The 20580-nt window shown below is 40.4% G+C and overlaps 1 protein-coding gene across 2 annotated transcripts; it reads right to left on the reverse strand.

The window, feature by feature from the left end:
• Positions 1 to 295: 295 nt before the first annotated feature.
• cfap91 (cilia and flagella associated protein 91) lies at positions 296 to 15754 on the reverse strand. Of its 2 annotated transcripts, none has more exons than XM_081713489.1 (17): positions 15529 to 15754; positions 15296 to 15372; positions 14221 to 14378; positions 13678 to 13755; positions 13355 to 13411; positions 13033 to 13217; positions 10626 to 10803; positions 10226 to 10383; positions 9699 to 9881; positions 8734 to 8867; positions 8263 to 8376; positions 7926 to 7997; positions 7359 to 7505; positions 6459 to 6680; positions 5734 to 5882; positions 3683 to 3777; positions 296 to 718 (listed from the first exon to the last, which is right to left on the reverse strand). In XM_081713489.1, exons 1-17 carry the CDS (start codon positions 15614 to 15616, stop codon positions 513 to 515), a joined length of 2301 nt encoding a protein of 766 aa, XP_081569615.1. In that variant the 5' UTR covers positions 15617 to 15754; the 3' UTR covers positions 296 to 512. The 2 variants fall into 2 exon arrangements, with proteins under 2 accessions (XP_081569615.1, XP_026867669.2); XM_027011868.3 differs by having other exon boundaries at positions 3683 to 3774; positions 15529 to 15753.
• Positions 15755 to 20580: the final 4826 nt, after the last annotated feature.

Below are 20580 nucleotides of genomic sequence, written 5' to 3' on the forward strand. Positions count from 1 at the left end.
TGACCCATAATTGTTACCTTTTAAATTCAAAAGTCCAGTCCAGCTAGAAGGATGAGGCTTAGGGTCAACAGGATAGGACAGCTTTGCGAAAACGTCAGAAAGTACATCAAAGAACATTCCAGTGTCAGGGTCAAAATGCACAGTAGCACTGCTCTGAGCTCAGCTTTTAAAGATGTATTTAAGGAAACAAAATCTAGTTTGGTTACTATTGTGAACTTTAAAGGAAAATGTCTGAGAACGTGGCCTTTTTTCTTTTCCTTTATGTGAGGAGTGGGCTGACCTGAGGCATAATGAGGAATGTGAAACCGCACATATTAGGAGGTAAATTGCTTTATTGAGTGTGCATTAGCATGTACTTGTGAACAATGCTATTTTTATTTTCTACTGAATGTTGTCACTCTGCATTAAACACAACCATAGTAGACTCGAAAAACAGGGAAATTCTGTTGACACATACACATAAAAAACACACATAGTAATGCTATGGAGCTGAAATCTCAGTTCTCACCAGCCTACCCAAAGCTGTTCCTTGCTGGGGTCTCTGCTGGAGCCCCAGCCTCCTCCACCTGGTCAAGCATCTGGGAAAGCAAGGAGACTGAGACTCTGGCCGAGGGGGAAGGAGGGTGGAGGCACTGGACAGGAGATCCTACAGCAGATCCATTGGTGTTGTGGATGAGGGAATGTGCTGCATGCAAGTGCCTTCTCTGACTCTGTCTTACTGAAATAGAGTGAGTAAAAAAAACGAAAGGATAGTATTTATATAGGACTTTTCATACATAAACATGAATATAAAACAATAAAGCAACATAAATGAGTAGGAATAACACATATAAGTAAAAAGGGGAAAATATTTACAAATATTTTTGCTATATTAAAATATATTTAACATTTACCTCCTGATTTTTATTATTCACATTTATATTTATATATTTCATATATTCTACATAACACAGTATAATAGTGCCATATTCTTCATATTTGTACAGACAATGAAGTACAAAAAAGCCAGTGTGACTGTTTATTTCAATTTTGTGGTTCAACCAAAAAGGTGTTAATAAGTATTTCATGGAAATGTAAAACCTAAACAGTACAATGGAATCTTTGTAAGATGCTTTTTGTTTGCATTTTAGCCAGTGAAAGAAGAAATGAAGATGCCCAAAAATTGTTTTTATTTGTATTAAATGTTAAACTAGAGGCTATATATAGCTATAGCGACAAAATGTAAAACGAGTGACGTCATTGTTTTTCATTCACTGTATCTAGTGTACTCTCCGCATTGCGACCATTAGCTAAGTTGGCCACCATAAGTTACACACAGACAAAGCATGAAGGCCTGCCATGTTGTTGGTTTCATCCTAGTCATAACACAGCCCCTGCAACTGTTTGGTAACCGAAGCTCTAGCATGTATAGTTTGATATTGTTTGTTATTGCACTTATCATTGTCTGAGCTTATATGTGTTTTGCACTTCTAGGCATCAGCATTGATCCCTGTATTTCAGCAGTATTCTAGTTCAATAGTATCTTGAACTCTATCCTACTGTACTGGCTAGGATTGATTCTATGAGTAAATGACAAAGCACTTTTGTAAGTCACTGGATAAGAGCGTCTCCTAAATGCCTGAAATGTAAATGTAAATGTAATAGCAATTAATTTTTACAATAAGTACGTATTCATAAATAAGGCTTTTCCACGGAGTTAGCACAGCTAACTCATACATCACACATTACAGAGGCATTCTGTAAGGTTATAGACCGACTAGCACACATATAAGTGATTAAAGGCCCTGCTGAAAAATCAGGCAGATATAATTGTATAGCCTTAAAGGGATGTCTCAATGGCACTGAATAAAAAGGTGAAGGTATACATTTTTGACTAACAATGGAAATATCAGTTTTATGTGATTTCATTTATTGCAATATAGTGTGTGTGTGTGTGTGTGTGTGTGTGTGTGTGTGTGTGTGTGTGTGTGTGTGTGTGTGTGTTTGAATGGTCATTTTTGGAAAGGGAATAATTTGAAATATGTCATTTAAACACAACTGGAATTTTAATAAATGGGATGTATATTAGTCTCCATGTAGCATCTATTTGTACTTATTGCAGCGCATTCAGATGTGCACTTCTAAAGAGCAAAGTGCAACAAACCACATTAGATAAGTTCTGTGTATCTGAATGCAAAATAAATGACATTTTCAATTCCATTAGTTTGTGTCTAAGATACTTCCAGAAAAAATAATGATAGCATTTCTGAAAGGACACTCTGACAAAGAGATGGATGGCATGAATCCAGCATTCTTTTACGAATGAATGTTATGGTTTTGCAGCTTTTTTCTCTGCTGGGAAGGGGTGTCAGTTCACTGAGTCGGAATGTTTAAACACTGCTGGTTAAACCAGTCTGGTGATAAACCAGTCTGGTTTATTTGCTGGTGTCCACCCACTGCCCTGGCCCTTTCGATCGAAACAGCATCTTATAACAAAACCTTGTGTTTGCACCTCAACTGACAGACTTGTATAATTATAATTCAAGTCAAAACTGCCTCTCATTTAAATGCTACTGTCCTTGCAATCATTATTTGCAATTACCAAAAAACTCTGTAATTTCACATAGTCAGAGTATAATCTTAGAATACCATGGTTGACACTTGACAGTATTCGATCATTAGGCAGCAGACGTGTTACTAAATGGAATTCATAAATTGTAGCCTTTCAAGATTATGTAGCTGTGTAGAGGGCAAAAATTCGAAATGACCATTAAAATATCATTAATTTGTTCAGCCTTGAATTCCACCTGGGTAAAAAAACAGAAATTGAAAACTCAGGCAAGCCATTAGGTGCTCTAAATAGAACACTGTGTCAAGTCCCTTATATTCTTCTAGAGAGACAGATTCTGCAACCTTTAAATTACTGCACAAAATGCTAGCCAAACAGTAATGTTATGTGTTGTTTTCCTGGAACTGCAGGTAGCAATCTCAGGTAGAAACAGGAGAAGGTCCATGGTGAATCTGAGCTCATATTGCAACAGTGGCTATCCTGTAGGAGTTTCTAGGGAATGGTACCTTAGGAACAGCAAACACTAACAAAGGTACAGTCAGATATTTGATAAACTATTACAAAATATCTGTGAAATAGAAAATGGTGTATGTTTTAGGAATAACTAAAGTCAATATTAGCTGTTTTATCTTAGCATGATTTAAGTGAAAAAATTACTTAAAACTAATTTACTGTCAGAATTTTCTTCTCAGAGATATGCCATGAACAGTGTTGTCTAAATGTTGACAGTTCTGTCCAAACAATTTCTCTAGACGTTGCTGGCTTATTCAAGCTGCCCTTGCTACCCCCTTTGTGTTTGATCTGATGCTTTCTGTGCTGTTTTACTCTAACTCTTCAGAGAAGACTTTATACCATTGGCTTACAAATGACTGATTTTGTAAGTCTTTTCTGATTTTTGTTAAGTTACTAGGTGACAACACCAATTGTAAAAAAGTTTTGTACAAATAAGTTTGAATCAAATTGAATATTTCATACAAAACCTTAAATAATTTAAACAATACACTTTCTTTTGGTATTTATGCCAGCCATCTTTAATCAATAATGCTTCAGAAAACCCCTGGAGTTAGGTGTTGTTCGGTGACTGTGTTAGTTCCATGTTGTTTTGGTGCCATTGCTGTGGGATGCATGACGTACCTCTGTCTCTCACAGTGATCTTGTGCACCTCAGGAATGAGGAACCTGTAGACAAGCTCTGCCACTATCTCTTCTGACTGCACACTGTCCCTCCTGCTTACATACACACAGACAGAAAGAGAGAAAACATGGCAAAAATAGATTTTATCTCGTCTGTTTAGAAAACTAAAGATATGCTAACAGAATCACATGACGAGAGAGAGAGAGAGAGAGAGAGAGAGAGAGAGAGAGAGAGAGAGCACAAAACAAGTGTAAACAAGCCTTAATTTTAAGAACCACAAAGCATATCTTTCTAAGCATAAAATATACCAAATGAGTTAAACTTCAGATAATGCATTTCAGACCAGCACTAACTAGCTTGCAGCTCCCTGTTTTCTAGAGACTTTTTTAACCCCTTTTGAAAACTAGTTTTCAAACCTAAAACTATGACACTTTGTGTATTTCTTCTGACCCTTGGAGGTAAAAGACATAAAATAAAAGGTTATACTTCTATCTCTGCAAATATCTTTTGGAAAATTACAGTAGCCTATTTGCATTTAGAAATCTGCATCTTTTTATAAAGCTCACTTTCTTTGGATTTAGTTTCCAAAGAACTGAAAATACATTATTCATATGTGTTGAAGACCTTAGTCTCGACACAAGTACAAAGCTGTTACTCCAGAACAGTTCTCACTTGCTTCATCACCTCCATTACACCTTCGAGGCCTAAGTCTGTTTTGGCCATAATTGAACCCCTTCCTTTACTAACAGCTGATTCACCTAGCCCTGTCCATCCAACATACCTTCTGAGAAGTTGAGCTTCAGCTTCTGCTTCTCAGTTTATATTTGATATGCCATCTTTTGTAAGTTACTTTGATCAAATAATTTAATAAAAGTCAAATTAATAAATGCAAATGCAAAACGATAAATTAAATCTATATACTGTGTCTAGAGTTTATTTCACAAATTACATGCTTTTAGCTATGTTTTGCAATGTCGGCTAATCACAGACATAGTGTTTGGAGCCATAGATACTATGCCATAAAAGCCATAATATACTTCTAGAGTACTTATATAGCCATAACATACTTCTTATTCCTCCAATATTGTCTTCATGGTTCAATAGCAAGCACTTTAGCTTCAAGGATAAAGTGATAAATAGCCTTTTAAAAGTACTTTAAACCCAAGACCTATTACATCATAGTGACTAACAGAGTCTGTTGTATGCAGAGCATCATTACCACATTATAGCCTTCAGCCCACCAATACGTCTTCATCTGATCCACCCTCTAACATATGTGCAACTATCAATGGAACCATACAGAAATAACTGTAATATAATGGGTCCCCCAGGGCTCAGAAGGGCAGAGCAATTAGCTATGAACTGAAATTCTCTGTGAGCATGTATTGACCACAATGACAGGCAACAATGACAAACCATGTCTTTAGGTGTTTGTAAAGATAAAGTATTACATCAAAGACAGGGCAGACCTTGGGCTAAGAAAACATTAGCCAGTCATCTCAAAGACTAATAATGTGATTTGTTTCCTGGATATTAAAAGCAGACAGCTGTATTTATTTAAAGAGGACAGGAATTTTTTTTACTATAGTTATTTCACATGAAAGCTGAAGATAGCATGAGCTAATGTTTATTCAAATAAGATTATAGAAATGTTTTCCAGTGGCTTGTTTTATGGGCTCAGGACACTGAATCTTGATGAATCTCTTAGGGGTAGGAAAAATGGGGAAAATATGTGCATGAAATGTGATTTTCCTCTCCCCACAGGAATGCTATATGAAATTAAGTTCAAACTACATTTGACTGTGGTTTGGAATATGAAAATGTGGCTAAACAGAAAAAAATGAAAATGTGGCTTAACAGTTTGATTAACTCCATCCAGCTCATTGCCAGGCTCTCTAGAGCTAAAAAACAACATCTATGCAACCAATCTCTCTAACAACAGCATTGTCTAAACAACAGCATGAATAAACCTAAATTGAACTCCATGTGTGAGCCTCCTTGACTGATGCTTTAACTGGGAGAAGCTGAAGAGTAATTGGACGGCCACATACGGCTGCTCCATGGCGTGGGCAATGGCATCGAGTTCCTGGGCCATGTGGTGAATCTCTTCTCTGGCTTGGTCCTCAGCAGTGTGCTCAATGGTTCGAATTATCACATCCTCCAGGTATAGATCCACTGTGGCCTGGTGTACCTTCACCACCTGAGTGTACACATAGCACAGTTAGAGTCTACACACACACACACACACACACACACACACACACACACACACACACACACACACACACACACACACACACACACACACACACACACACACACACACACACACAGAGACAGAGCGAAACCAAAGGGCTTTTTTGGAGACGTGCCTGCAAAGGTTTTCTAATTTGAATAATTAAGATAGTTAGGATAATTAGTCCTTAATTCCCTTGAGAGCAGAAATACACATGGGAATAAAGGCAGGAAATAAAAGACCCCCATTAGGTCCCCAAGGACACTTTGACACTTCATGGCTTTTCATGAAAGCAACCTAACAGAAAGAAACCTTGAACTTCAGCTCTTTCACCCTGAAAACAGAAAGTAGAAAGCAAACACAACAACAGCAAAAGGTTATATTAAATGTTAAATGTTATATTAAATTAAATCAGATGCTTCTCATGACCAGCACTCAACTGAATGTAGGACATTGCTTTTTAAAACAAAATGTTACACAACTTCCTTGCTTGACAATATGCGCAAAAGTCATATTTTTTGGAGGAGAAAGTGTGTTCACCTGTTTAAAGATCTCATCTTCCTCTCTCCGTCGCCGCTCCTCCACCTGTCTCCGCCCACTCTCCTCTGCCTCACGAATGCGGCGGTCTCTCTCAGCCAATAGTGTGAAGGCGTGGATCCGCCTCTCCTCCTGTAGGCGAACCAGCTCCTTAGCCAGGAAGTCCAGCATGTCAACAAGTACTGCTCCAGACAGGCCGGCCATATAGGCATCTATTTGAGATATCTTAGCAAGAAAGAGGAAAAGGGAAAGAGAAAACTAGAGATAAATGAAAGATGTTTGACTTCATAGAAAAATGTAAAGATCTTGACAACAAGATTGCATACTGAAGAATCACTAGTTGATTCAAATGTATCAAAACAGCTGTTAGATCAGGCTACACTGACATTAACTACAGTCAAAGCAAGGCTAGTTATTTTGTCATTTTTCACCATCCACAGAGCTTGTTGAATTTAAGCCCACAAATTTGTTTTCATTCTAACAGGAAACATAAAAACCTACCACTCAGCACTTTTCTGGTGCCTGAACCTTTGCACGACAGCTAGAAGCAATGACCGAAATAATTCATTGTTATCCTCATTGGTAGGCTAATACAAGTTTAGTATCATTCCAATATTTTTAATACTTAATACTGTTCCCTGGGTCTTTAGGTACATATTTTTATTCACATTTAGGCTTGCATTCTATATAAGTGTATTCAACTCGTACACCTCGCAGACAGCTCACAAAAATAAATAAATAAATAGATAAAGGAACCAGATCAGAGGTTAGGTATGGAAATCAAGTAACGTGTTTCTTTCATTGGCCCAGGAACATGCTTTGCCCAACAACTCAAGGCAACTACTCGGCAAGAGCGCTCTTGTGACAGTTACAACAATCCACACCCATGATTTTGTCCCTCACCTTGGTACTGTGGAGCTCCCGCTCTCTTTGCAGGGCCAGCGTGACCTGTTTGTCGGCCCTCTGCAGCTCCTGCTCCTCGCGCTGAAGGGCGTGGGTGGTGCGTAGCTCCTGGATCAGCTCTAGACGCTTGGCTCTTCCCTCCAGCATCTAGCCAAGAAGCACAGCACACAAATTAGTGCCCCATGAACAGGCTGCACCAGTTAAAACCTCACACCAGAGTCTGACGAGAGAGCACTCCCACGGACACGACTCCATAAGACACTCACACCCACACACATTCATGCTAGATATTATATGGCAAGTTGAGTGATTTGTTCAGGGTATCTAAGACTTGTATAAGTCTAACACAGCATCTAAAACTAATATAGCTCAGTGAAGAATCATCACTTTAGGAGTACCTCTGAGTGATTTTTTTTGCAAAAGTTTTTGCAACTCATTCATACAAATTCAAATTCGTAATTAAAGCTACAAATTCATGACACATTTAGTTGCCATCTTTTACCATGGATGCATAGGTGTACACATATACAGTATCTTAGCCATGTCTCCATCCTTCTCTCTGTATACCTGGTTCTGGATGGATCTTCCCCTGAGCAGTTTCTGCAGATAAATGACAGCAAGCTCTTTCTTCTCTTCTGACTGCAACACATACAACAAGCGCCATCTAAGGTGACTGTAGGCACACTGCTTTGGGATGCATCACCACGTGAGGGCAGTCAGGAGAAAAAGTTGAGTTCTATGGCTGTGAAGTGTCAGGGGAAAGATGAAATGCAGGGAACGTGTTTTGACATGCACAATACTGCAGTGGGCTCCCTGAATCCCAAGTGCGTGTGTGTGTGTGTGTGGACTGTGCGTGTGGACTGTGCGTGTAATATTTTATTATTTAGCCCTGAGAGAGGAGTACCTCGAGAGGCACGTCCACGACAGGTGTTGAGGGGCGAGGCACCGGCTTCTCCTTCTTATAGAGGAAGCGCAGGGGCTTCTTCTCTTCTGCTCGGACCTTTGTGTCTTTCAAAGCCTGCAGCAGACGTGCAGAATGATGATACTGTGGACCATTCTCAAACGGTCAAAAGAGAATGCTGGTATAATCTTAATAATCATTATTTTATACCACTTTAAAGTAATCACTCTCTTTACTTTACCACTTTAAACTAACCTCTCTGTTTATTCTATCAGTTTGTTCTATAACCTTTCTGAGACGCTCGAACCAGAATCTCACCCCTTAAAATCCCCATTAAGATTCATGGTCAAATCCAAATGTCACTGAACCAAAAGTGCATATGGCTGATGTGAGACAGGTTCTGTAGGGAACCTCTGCTACTCAAACTACCCCCTTAAGAGAGGCTGATTAAGAGTGACCAGCAGTTCACCACACCTGATGCATCCTCATCAGCTCCATCTCCCTGCGTTCCGAGCGGCTAAGGAAGCCCTTGCTTGCTCTGGGCTTGGGAGCCTTGATTCTTGGCTCCAGGGCTGAGGCTGGGAGGCTCGTCTCCAGCTCCAGCAGCCCTTACACAGAGAGAGCCATAGACCAGGAGAACACACAGAAAGAGACAGTCACGTGAACAGCGGAGGGGTGTGTGACACTACAGAACTGAGAAACTGAGCTGGAAAGACTCCAGGTTGCAAGCAAATGTGTTGCGAGCTCACGCACTGATGCATATGCTAAGGCTCTGTATATCACTGAGACCTTTATTATGAGGAGACAGCTGCTGTTGGAGGGAGCTGCTCGTGTCCCCGTCATTCATCTGAAATAAACACTTTCTATCACGTGTAACACGGGTAACAGCAGACATTGCTACTGATATGATTGGAGAGAATCTAGCTGCTGACCTTCACAGCAAATAGGAGGGCTGAGCATTTGGCACCTCTTCCTTCGTACAGAGCCAGTGAATGTTTAACTTGTTTAATGTTTAATGTTTAAGCAAGAGAGGCATTACAAACAGATGAGTAGCCTACAAAACTAAGGTTTGGGCTGGATGACCATCAATTGTTTTAGAATCGAAATGAACAAAAAGCTGAGTAGCATGCTCTGTATATCACTGAGCGTTTCTTGCCTAAAAGTAGCCAGACCCAGTTATATTCTAGATGTCCTAAACCAGCTGTCTGCATTTTTTGCTTCATCTCCACATTACCGGGAAACTTATTTTTCAATTTACTAGTTGACTAGATTAGTACAATTTAAATATGCGCCCTGCCTGCCCAGTACCAAAAAATAAACACACAGCACAGCTTACGTTCCCTGCTGTAACAGAACTGATTAAACCCGTGACCAGCCCATGTGGGATGGAAGCTGGAGCGTGAGGAGAAGCCCCAGAAGGCAGTGTGGTAGCGTCACACCTTGGTAGGTGCTAAGGAGGCGGCTCGTCACCGTGCTGCGGGCCGTGTGGCGGTCAGGGAAAACGCCGTGCCGGGAGAGAGGAGCGTATGTCTGCGAGCCGTAATCAGAGTGCTCGCTAATGACATCCCTCTTCCCCCGCTTCACATCCACAGCCCTCCTCTTTGCCAGGAGCTTCCGGACAGCTGCGAGAGACAGGGGTCGAGGGGTCAACACATTTCTTACTTCCTGCCTTTTGATCGAACATTTCGACATATATCATTTTCAGTGGCTATAACCTAATTATAGCCATATGTGTGCAATGTGTCTTCGTATTTAGCCAGACATTAATGCTTTTAAACCTGAATTACTTCAGTTCACGCATGCTTTGGTCCTGTGCGTTCTCATTTATGTATTAAAGAGCAAGACGGTCACTGAAGAGAGAGACTGCCAGAAACTTCTGCTGGAAGACCAGCCAGAGTGCACTACTGAGCCAACAGATAGAAGGTGAGCCCTGGTCTGATGGGGCCGTAAGTCTGCACTCCCATACACAGGACGTAGTCACTGCGGATCTTGTGGAGGCGATCCTCCTTCTGTCTCTGCCGCTGGGCAAAGTATTCGTCCAGCTGCCCAACCGTGGCCTCCTCTTGCTGCACCTCCCTCTGCTGCAGGAGCTGCATGAGCAGGTCCAGGCGAGCCTCCTGCAGCCTGGCGCAAACACACACAAATGCAGCTCACCGGTCCGCACACACACAAATGTAATGCATGCACCCCCCCCCACACACACACACACATGCACCACTCCTAAACACACACTCATACAAAGGCTTGAGAGGTATACTGTTGAGTATGAACGTGTAGTTATTTATGCAGCGGGAGAAAGAGACTATCGCTTCAGGCCACAGAACTGAGCTGCAGTTCAACACTGTGGGAAGAACACAGCTCCTCACTTCTCGATCTCCTGCTCTCGGAAAGCCCACTCTTTCCTCTCCATCTCATCCATCATCCTCTTCCTCTGTTCCAGCTGATTGAGATCATTAAGGGGTGGCAGCGTGGTCTCCCAGGCCCTCTTCTTCCTCGCTCTCTCGATCATCTCCACCTCCTCCAGCCCAGCAGGCAGTCCCCGGCCTGAGGGAAAGCGTTCACATTACTCCCAGGGCACTCCCGCCACCGAGCAAACGTACTCTCTGAGAAAATCAGCACAGCAGTTTTTGTAAGCAAGGTCTTGTTCACCATGTAAACTGCCAGGTTTTTGCAAATTTCCAAATGTACTGAGAAGCAGTTGCCAGTGTTAGTGTCTGCCCTGGAACAGAACTGCTGGACCTACCAGAGAGGGCCATAGCCTGATATACACAACCACGAAGACGATTACATGTTAGAACTATTATATTTTTATATTTTTGAGCCACATGGATTTGCAAATATCAGCTCCCTATGTGAACTGTAAACGTTCTGTTTTACATCAGTGAAAAAATAAAAAAGTAACATGATTATAGGCTGCATGCACCACCATAACAATAACCTGTACCTGACAGTTCATATAATAAGTCAGTATTCTGAACTTCAAGCCCATCATCATGAAGTTCTTTGAGAAGCTTGTCATGAGGCACAGCAAGATACAACTGCACCCCTCACTGGTCTCCACACAATTCACATATCGCCCGGACCACTCAACAGACGATACCATTGCCATCAGCCTCACCTAGCCATTACTCATCTGGAGAAGAGGGACAATAGAAGGCTGCTCATAGACTAAAGATCAGCATTCAATACAATTATTCCTCAGCATCTGAGTGAAAAGCTGACACTGCTGGGCCTGAACACCTCTCTCTGCAGCTGAATCCTGGATTTCCTGAATGGGAGACCCCAGTGAGTCCAGATTGGGAGCAGCAACTCCAGCACCACCACACTGAGCACTGGGGTCCCTCAGGGCTGTATGCTCAGCCCACTGTTGTTCACTTTGCCGACCCACAACTGTGCAGCAACGCACTGCTCGAACCATATCATCGGGTTTGTTGATGATATGACCATGGTGGGTCCTACAGAGAGGAGGCACAGCAGCTAACAGAATGGTGAAAAGTCAACAACCTAATTGTCTCTAATTGTGGAAAAAAATAAAAGAGATGGTTGCTTCAGGAAAGAACAGGTTGATCACTCTCTGCTTAACATCGATGGCTCCTCTTTGGAGATCATCACGAGCACCAAAGTCCTTGGTGTTCACCTAGTGGAGAACTTCACCCGGACCCTCAGCACCAGCTCCATAGACAAGAAAGTCACCAGCAACTCTACGTCTGAGGCAGCTGAGGAAAATTTATCTCCCCCCCAATCCTCACCATGTTCGATAGAGGGACAATAGACAGCATCCTCAGCAGCTGCATTACTGCGTGGTTTGGGAATCTCGGACCACAAAACCTTGCAGAGAATAGTCAGGACAGCCGAGAATATCCTCCAGATCTCTGTCATTTCCAACACAGATATTTATTCTATATGCTAAATCACAACCCTCACACAAACTCCTCTCTCCTGCCCTTGTGTTATTTTGTGTTGCACCATGGTGCTGGAGGAACGTTATTTAATTGAAAATAAAACCACTCTTGAAACCTGTTTAGTCCATTTTAAACTGCCCTGATTAAATGTTTGTGGGTTTTGGCCTGTTAGCTTCCATAACTGTAAGCTTAAGGGGAAGAAAGTCAATGCAGAAACGCATGTTCTCTCAGCTGCCATAATTCCTGGCTCTGCGCCAGTGCATTCCAAAAAACACCTTTAGTTTATAAATGAGCTACATTGCATTCCAGTCCATCTTGAGAATGACTGATCTCTTTCATGTGAAGGGTTACAGAAAGAATAAAACTGAAAAAGCTTTACTGGTCTTTCTCCTGGTTGAAGCACTAGGATTTCAGTCCAAAAGCCATGGTAGCCATGGCGATAGGCAAGAATAAGTAGCCAGTGTGTCCATCCATAGAACTGCATCCATCATAGCAGACAATAGTTCAAAAAACTTCTGTGGGCAGAAAATGTACTATGATGAGATAATGCATCACATTTAGCTTGAATGTAAATGTCAAGGCATTGCCTTACTTACAGAGCATTTTTTTGTGCTCTTATAAAACAGATCAAGGGCATTCCCCAGTTCCAACTTAGCCTTGACCCTGGGCCTGGGGGTTAACCACTGCTTGCCATGTTCATGTCCATTAATACATTATTCGCATGCAGAAATATAAAAAGCCTTGTAGGATTAATATTTTCGCTACAATAACAAAGGCTGTGGCAAATTAATCTGTTAGTATGTTGTGTGTGTGTGTGTGTGTGTGTGTGTGTGTGTGTGTGTGTGTGTGTGTTTGGTGTCTGAGGCCCTACCCCACATGAGTGAGGCCAGGGTGAGGAGCTCTGGGGGAGCTGTCCCAGGATGCAGCGTGTACTCGGGGCTATAGGGCTCGGTCTGGGCCTCACTGTCCCGATAATCTGTCTGCACCCCCACCGTGCGCTGGAAAGGGCTGTCTGGATGCTCAGCACCGCCCTCCTGGTTGGAGAGGGGGTCGGTTCTGCCCGGAAAACCCAGTAAGGCAGGCAGTCAAATCATATAGGAGATAACATCTAATTTTATCCAGCTATAAAAGGCCAAACCAGAAACAAACAAATGATGTGCATAGGTGAAACAGTTGGGATAAGCATGACTTACTTAGGCAGAGCAAAAACAACATCAGGTGGGATTTGCTTAGAAAATGGGATCAGTGGACTGACGAGGGCAGGGAGATAAGGAAGAAAGCAATTAGTGCATTTAAAAAGGAATCCATGCTATTTCTCAGAAGAGTAAGTACTTCAAACTGCCAAGACTTTCACATTTCTCCTATATATCATCTTCATTCAATTCAACGTGTGTGTGTGTGTGTGTGTGTGTGTGTGTGTGTGTGTGTGTGTGTGTGTGTGCGTGCATGCGTGCATGCATGCATGTGTGTGTGTAGGCTAGAGTGAAACTTAAGAAGCATTAGTCTTCCTTCTTACCGTTTAAAAAACTTCCAGCGATCCACTCCGGTCACATCTTCAGGGTATGGTTTGCGGAGCTGAACTCCAGGCAGCAGCCTAGAAGGCAAACACACACGCATACGAAAAATCTGCCATATTACACATAAACACAGCATTTGCAGAGAAGTGGAAACAGTGGGCTTGAGTTATCAAATGTTAGCAGCCACTGTGATGAAGAGAGATGTTCAATTAAAGTTCAAGTAAAGAATTATTTTTCAGGCTTCTCATATTGAGGAAAATGCTTTTAAAAGACATCTGTCATCATTGTACAGTACAGCAGATTTTCTTTTCTGGAGAAGAACATTTGCTGAATGCGAAAGTAAGGTTTAGGCCCACTATGTCATCTCTGCCTGTGTTATAATGACACACATGGGAATAATATACAAGTCAATAGAAACATGACACAAATGCATTAAGACAAAATACTTTGTGTGTGTGTGTGTGTGTGTGTGTGTGTATGTGTGTGTGTATGTGTGTATGTGTGTGTGTGTGTGCGTGCGTGCGTGCGTGTGCACATTTTACCCTGACAGCTTTTGCAAGGTCTCTCTCCTCTGCTCAGAAAGCCCACGCCAGCGGCGGTCGATGAAGTTAGGAACAGGGTCGGTGGCATCCAGACGCAGCGTGTAATGTGGGTGGTGAGGGAGGTTACTGAACATCGAATTAAATTCTGGATACTTCCTCTGAAGAGGCAGAAATATGAATATAAACATTTTTAATGACCTCTGCCATACAGTTAAGCAGAGTGAGAACTTTTGGCTAGAACTATTTAGTTATCTTGAAACTAAATAACTCTTATTTGAACTTTCTGTTTTATGAATAGCCAATGTAGCCTCATGCTCTGGGAAAGTGAATATGAGCATTTTTGTCATGGCCCTGTGGAGTAGGTATCTAATCATGTCAATAAGTGCCAGTAGGCTTCATTTTCTTTGCTGACTAAATTCTATATGGATATTATATTTAACATTTAAAGGAGCAATAAATAGTTTTCCAGTGATTCTTCGCGCTATGAAATAGCCATTATATTGACACCTAGTGGAGGGAGTGGATGTTTCAGTACTAAATCTATTTGAAACTTTTAATGATGGGAGCATTGTTCTTTGTGGAGCATTATTTATTTGAGGCCTACAAAGCAGTTTGATTCTTCATCTCATGTGAGCTGCACTTAATAAAAAACATGCAAACATATCCTAATAAATAATCACTTTCTTAAATAGTGTTTGCTACTTTCTGATGGTAAAAATAACATATTGCTCCTTTAAAATTCAATATACTTTATAGTGTGTGTGTGTGTGTGTGTGTGTGTGTGTGTGTGTGTGTGTGTGTGTGTGTGTGTTTGCTTTGACAATAATGTAACATAACATTCATGCCAATAAAGCATTGTTGAAGTGAACTGAGAGAGATTTGTAAAATGACCCATAATGGAAACTGAATGTAATATTGTTTTTAAAAGTCCATCTGGCCGCCAAACCATCTGACTGGACAGGCATGAGCAATAAAGATCGAAATTACACTTACTTTTTAAATTTAAACGTACAATAATGAACATCTGTCAGCTAAGTAAGTGATTAACCAAGGACTTGGGACTTGCTTGACTCACCACACGATCCACCGACGAGAGCGCCTTGTGACTTAACCTGGTGTGGTCTATCTCACCTGACACCGTGAAAGTGGGATCTGGAATACAAAACGACGCGCTGTTTCATAGCATGTGGCGCAGTTTCATTATACTGGGTGAAAATGGAAATAGAGTCCATGGGTAACTAGATTAGTTAGCGTTAGCTAGCTAAGATAGCGATTTAGCGTTATCTTAAATCTGATTTGTCAACTTACCGTAAAGATAATCGTATGCTCGCTGCTGCCTGAATCCCTTGTTACCCTCATTTTTCTCGTGAAAGGTGCGTGTCACGGACACATTCATTTCTATGATTTCTATGCAATGCAATCTAACTTTATATCTAACCTTGTTATAGGACAATGTCTATTTTCCACTCCCAGGATAAACAGTAATCATTTAGCCCTGGCAGGTCACAGGTTGGTGGGTTACCATAGAGATTGTAAACAACCCTACCAGTATTTACCACAAGAGGGCAGTGGTACATGCAAATCAGTGGGTTTGGCTTTGCATAGAACGTTTCTGAATTTCTGCATTTAAAAACTTCTTGATTTAGTTAGTCATAGTTCAATATTATATAATTATTCAGATTTTAGATACTATTTTGTAATAAAAATGTTTTAAAAGAAAGCATGAGAGCTAGCTGATGAATAATTCTGAAGAGAAACTTATAAACTTCAGGTAATTTGGAGTGTGTAACATTTTCAGTTGGCATGTCAGTTGGCAGTCATCTAAAATGTTATAAGAAACATTAAAAGCACACTGAAAACTATTTTAGCATGTATGCCATTTCTAGAAGCGTACATGTGGCAGAGATAAAAGGCATGCGCCCAGGGTACAAAAATATCTGAGCAAGTAAGTGCTTTTGTTGCTTCAAAACTACTAATGTGATGGGAATCAGTTTGAGTAATCTCTCCAATGATTAGAATATTCATGCCATGGGACGCAACTGTAGTAATCTTTTCTGTGATTAGACAGAATATTACTAAGCTATTCTTGTGTATTAGTTGTGCCTGTAGCCAGGTGTAAAGGAAAAAAGATGCTATTTAATATGTCTTTCATTCCCTGCTCTGTCATCTGGTTTGTACTTCATACTTCATACAAAAATAAATAAATAAATAAAATAAATCAAAATTTATGTATATAGCACATTTTATAACAGATGTTGTCTCAAAGCAACTTCACAAATGTCCAAGGCCAAGCCCCCAGTGAGCAAGCCAAAGGTGACAGTGGCAAGGAAAAACTCCCTATAGCATGAGGAAGAAACCTTGAGAGGAACCAAAACTCAAAGGTGGGCTCATATAGTGTAGAACAAAGTACCAGATTCTATTGATAATGCAATGCATTGTAAAGCAATGTGATGTTCACCAGATGTTCACCAAGCATGTCTGTGGAATAAAATGTAATGATTATATGATTAAAACAAAAAGAAATTCAAAAAATAAAAATCTTATTTAAAAAAAAGAATAAAAACAAAACATGTAATTCAAAAAATGTAAATCTTAAAGTCGTTTCTACATGTATATTTTCAGTTGGATTGAGACATGTTTACACAGTCAAGTGGAGAGTAAAAAACTAATTCCACTTGGGTGCTGTATGCATATCTCTCTTCCAGTGGTGGATATCTGACTGACTGTTGGAGCTTTCCACCACTGATGTGCTGGGAGCAAGGAATTACAGCTACTTTCCTAGGAGACATCTGAACAAAGAACATCCTGACGTAAAGGAATAGTTTGGGAACAACAGTATATGCAGACAATTTTTCTCTTAGCCAAAATATTGATGCTCAGCCCAGACATGATTGATGGCTGATACTGCCTTGAGTTTTAAACTGGAGTTACAAGTCTAATTTAGCTAGCAAGTACTAGAAGCTATTTCACCCAAAATCTTTATAAATACATAAAGTTACACAAATCGTAATATTTACTTGCGACGAAATAGAATAGAATAGAACTTTATTATAATACACATAACAGCCATTTTCTGAATAATTCAACTTTCAGAGGAAAGTGAATCCAGTTTCCAAGATGGTTAACTTAATAAAATTACAGCACTCAGCTATATGGTAATGTTTTGTTAATTTTTATAAATTACAGTAAGTAGTACTATCTCCTAAACCACATCGTCAGCTCTGTGTAACTATTTAGCATCTTAATGAGATGCGAGCTAACATTTTGTGTGTTAATATTTTGACAAGTATTTGCAAAAAAAAATAATAATTTGGGTGAAATATCTTCTAATTATTGTTAGCAATGTTACCTTCCAGCGAGAAACTACATAAAAATGTCAAGCACCAAACATGTCTTTGGCTGATTGACTACAAAAAGGTAGAAAATGTCCAAAAAAAAAACATTTTTTAAATAGGGACGTAGATTTCAGAGCAAATACAAGCTTCATGTTGTGCTTTGATACAAATGTTACAGGAACTGTAAAACATGTACAGCAGGACAAAGTGTCATCTCTTTGTGCTGTTGTTGCTGACTCACACACCTACGCATCTGGATTCCATCTGAAACTACTGCATCTGCTCATCAGTCGCATGCCACATGTGAACCTTGTGCAGCATTTTGCTGTAAATGCCACAACCTTGGGTAATAAATGTATGTCTTCACCTTGCAGTGGTTTTTTTTTGTGGGTTCTACTTTCAAGTTTGTATATGTGTGAGGATATGTAGGTGTTTGGGTGTTCATGTGTATGTTACCATATCAGAATGTACTGGTAGATTTACTGCACTGGTGCTTTCAATTATTCACCAAATTAAGTGATGTTAAACATCTTTGGGTGTATCTGTATGTTTATGTAGTGAAGGGGGGGTGCTGATGTCGTAACAAGACACACAGTCCTATTTGTGTATTGTCCCCAAGATAAACTCATCTCATTCAACTCAGTGGGAGAAGAACATCTCAGCATAACAGCCATTTAATCTCAGGACATACTGAGACATAGATAATCATCCTCTCCACCTGCCTGAAGCTCATTATGAACACACCTTTGTGTTTTCAGCCTCCAGCAGTGGAGTGGCTGCCCCCTCCCGCCCACTCTACTGAGTCCCCACCCCAGTTTACGTTGTCATTTCTGGGAAGATGCTTTGACTGTGCTTGTGCAGGTTTCTCCCCCACACCTCACTGATGCTGTGGTAAACAAAAGCTGTGTGTGATCCCGTGTTCCCTCAGCCAACCCCAGTTGTGTGCTGTTCTCAAGAGGAACCCGTTTAAACACGTGTCCTGCCCATGTGGAGTTCTAAGTCCACAAGTGGGACCCTTGTGTCTATTTGAATGGTCTCTGTTTTTGTCCCTGTGCTACCATGCTGGTTGAGGCTTGTACTCACTGCTGTATGGGCTTGCAAAAACCTGCGTTTCTGTTATATTCATGAATCTTGTAAAGTGCGTGCCATGTTTAGTTTGGTTTGGTATGTTTTTTTCAAGCAACTGTAAACATTACAATATGCCTAAAATATGCGTTATATTCTCTAATACCAGTTGCTAGCAATTTAGGGCACATCATCTAGAGATGTCAAATAACACCACCATGGCACACCACAGCGGGCTTTCTGAAACCAGTGCTGCTGTCATGAATCTTGTGCATGTGAAGGGCATGCTTTATTAGGTTTCATATCTCCTTTTCAAGTATCTATAAACATTACAATATGCCTAAAATATGCTATCTATTAAAAGTATACCACATGTATTACTCCTATCTAGAAATAGACAGCCATGCAGTCAGAATAACACCTCAACTTCCTCAAATAGCGTTGGCCAGCTCATGCCCTGTGGTGTGTGATGTTGGAGAATAGGAACGTTCAAAATAGGCCCTTGTTCCAGTGTGTGCAATGCTCTTGTGAGTAATGGCAGCATCAGATTCTGCTTTTGGGAAGTGCATGTCCTCTGTAAAAGAAACTCTCTATGGATTTAATAATGTTTCACCCAGGGCTAAAGCATGCACACACACACTTGCTGCATGTGACAAGGCCAGCATCAAGCACCATGTATACAGCATGAGTTGGAAATGCTGCTTATACAATTGCAGGTTGACATCTTTTTTCAGTTATTATTATTATTATTATTATTATTATTATTATTATTATTCATGATACTTTTGGGTTATAATCCAAAAAAGAAAAGTTGACTTATTCTCTTCTGATCTTGTGATTTTGAGGGTCTGTGCGATTTTTCCACACGTCAGTACAAACAAATTCAACTGTCAAGTACATTTGATCTGTATTCTCTACACAAGCTGAATCAGCACTTTTTCACCAAACACATTCTCTCTGCTGAATAATAATAGGCAAATCTATTTGGGGGGTGGGGGGGTGGGGGGCATTTATAACCACATCCTGTGTTATGTACACGGATGCTAAAATGTTATGTGCAGTAGCCTTATCTTGGTTTCTGAATCTTGCCCTCTCCTGCAAAATTATTTATCAGAAATGGGATGCAAACAGGAGTAGAAAAAACGTGCACCAGTTCTTATTGTTTTCATCTTATGTTTTTTGTTGAGAAGTGTTTTTTTAACTGCCAACTGTGCTCAACAAGAGCTTGCTTGTTTTCCTTTAATGCTCATATGTACAAATGTTGTTAACACTAATTTCCATAAGACAAAACTAAAAGCTCATGAAGTGACAGTGGTGTTTAATAATCTACCATGGAACATATTATTTACAGTGTTGGGTTAGACCCTTTTTTCAGAAATGTTACTGTATTTTTAGATCTTGTGATATACAGGTGTGAGAGAAACATCGCGTAGTGCACAATACCATACCAGATTATAAATGTAAAGAAGGCCTTCCACATCCCCAAGTGACCAAATTATATGACCACTTAGTGCACCTAATCCAGGTAAGGCATGCCAAAGGAATTCTGAATAACTCATGTTAACTCATGTTTTATGATAATAATTTCAATTCATGTTAATAATTTCAATATCATGTTAAAATTATGACTGAGTGAAAAGAAGACAGGAAATATTAATAACTGTTTCAGCTGCTATCTTGTTTACTAGTAATGCTTTTACACACACACACACACACACACACACACACACACACACACACGTGATCCACCCCTTATCATAAACAGTATTCCATATCAAGTGACCGCAGACACCCATATGTCAAATTCTGTCAAATGTCAAACAAATGTTAAGAGATGAAAAAAAAAAAAAACTGAAAACACAGGAAATATTATCAAGATTGTGTGCAGTTCCCCGGATTTCCACCATAACCAGGCATACCCACTCAGCTTGGATGTTGGGGCCCTGCTGCAATTTCTCAA

This window comes from Electrophorus electricus, chromosome 4 (genome assembly GCF_041902795.1).
Source record: "Electrophorus electricus isolate QZ-2024a chromosome 4, ASM4190279v1, whole genome shotgun sequence".
NCBI classification, from domain to species: Eukaryota; Metazoa; Chordata; class Actinopteri; order Gymnotiformes; family Gymnotidae; genus Electrophorus; species Electrophorus electricus.

What these genes read in the sequence shown, in the direction of transcription:
- cfap91 (XM_081713489.1), bottom strand. Translation starts at nt 15,616, where the DNA reads ATGAATGTGTCCGTGACACGCACCTTTCACGAGAAAAATGAGGGTAAC. An exon ending in CGCTGGAAGTTTTTTAAACG is followed by an intron (nt 13,412 to 13,677) that starts GTAAGAAGGAAG and finishes TGCCCTCGTCAG; the next exon opens with TCCACTGATCCCATTTTCTA. An exon ending in CCTGGCCTCACTCATGTGGG is followed by an intron (nt 10,804 to 13,032) that starts GTAGGGCCTCAG and finishes GCTTTCCCTCAG; the next exon opens with GCCGGGGACTGCCTGCTGGG.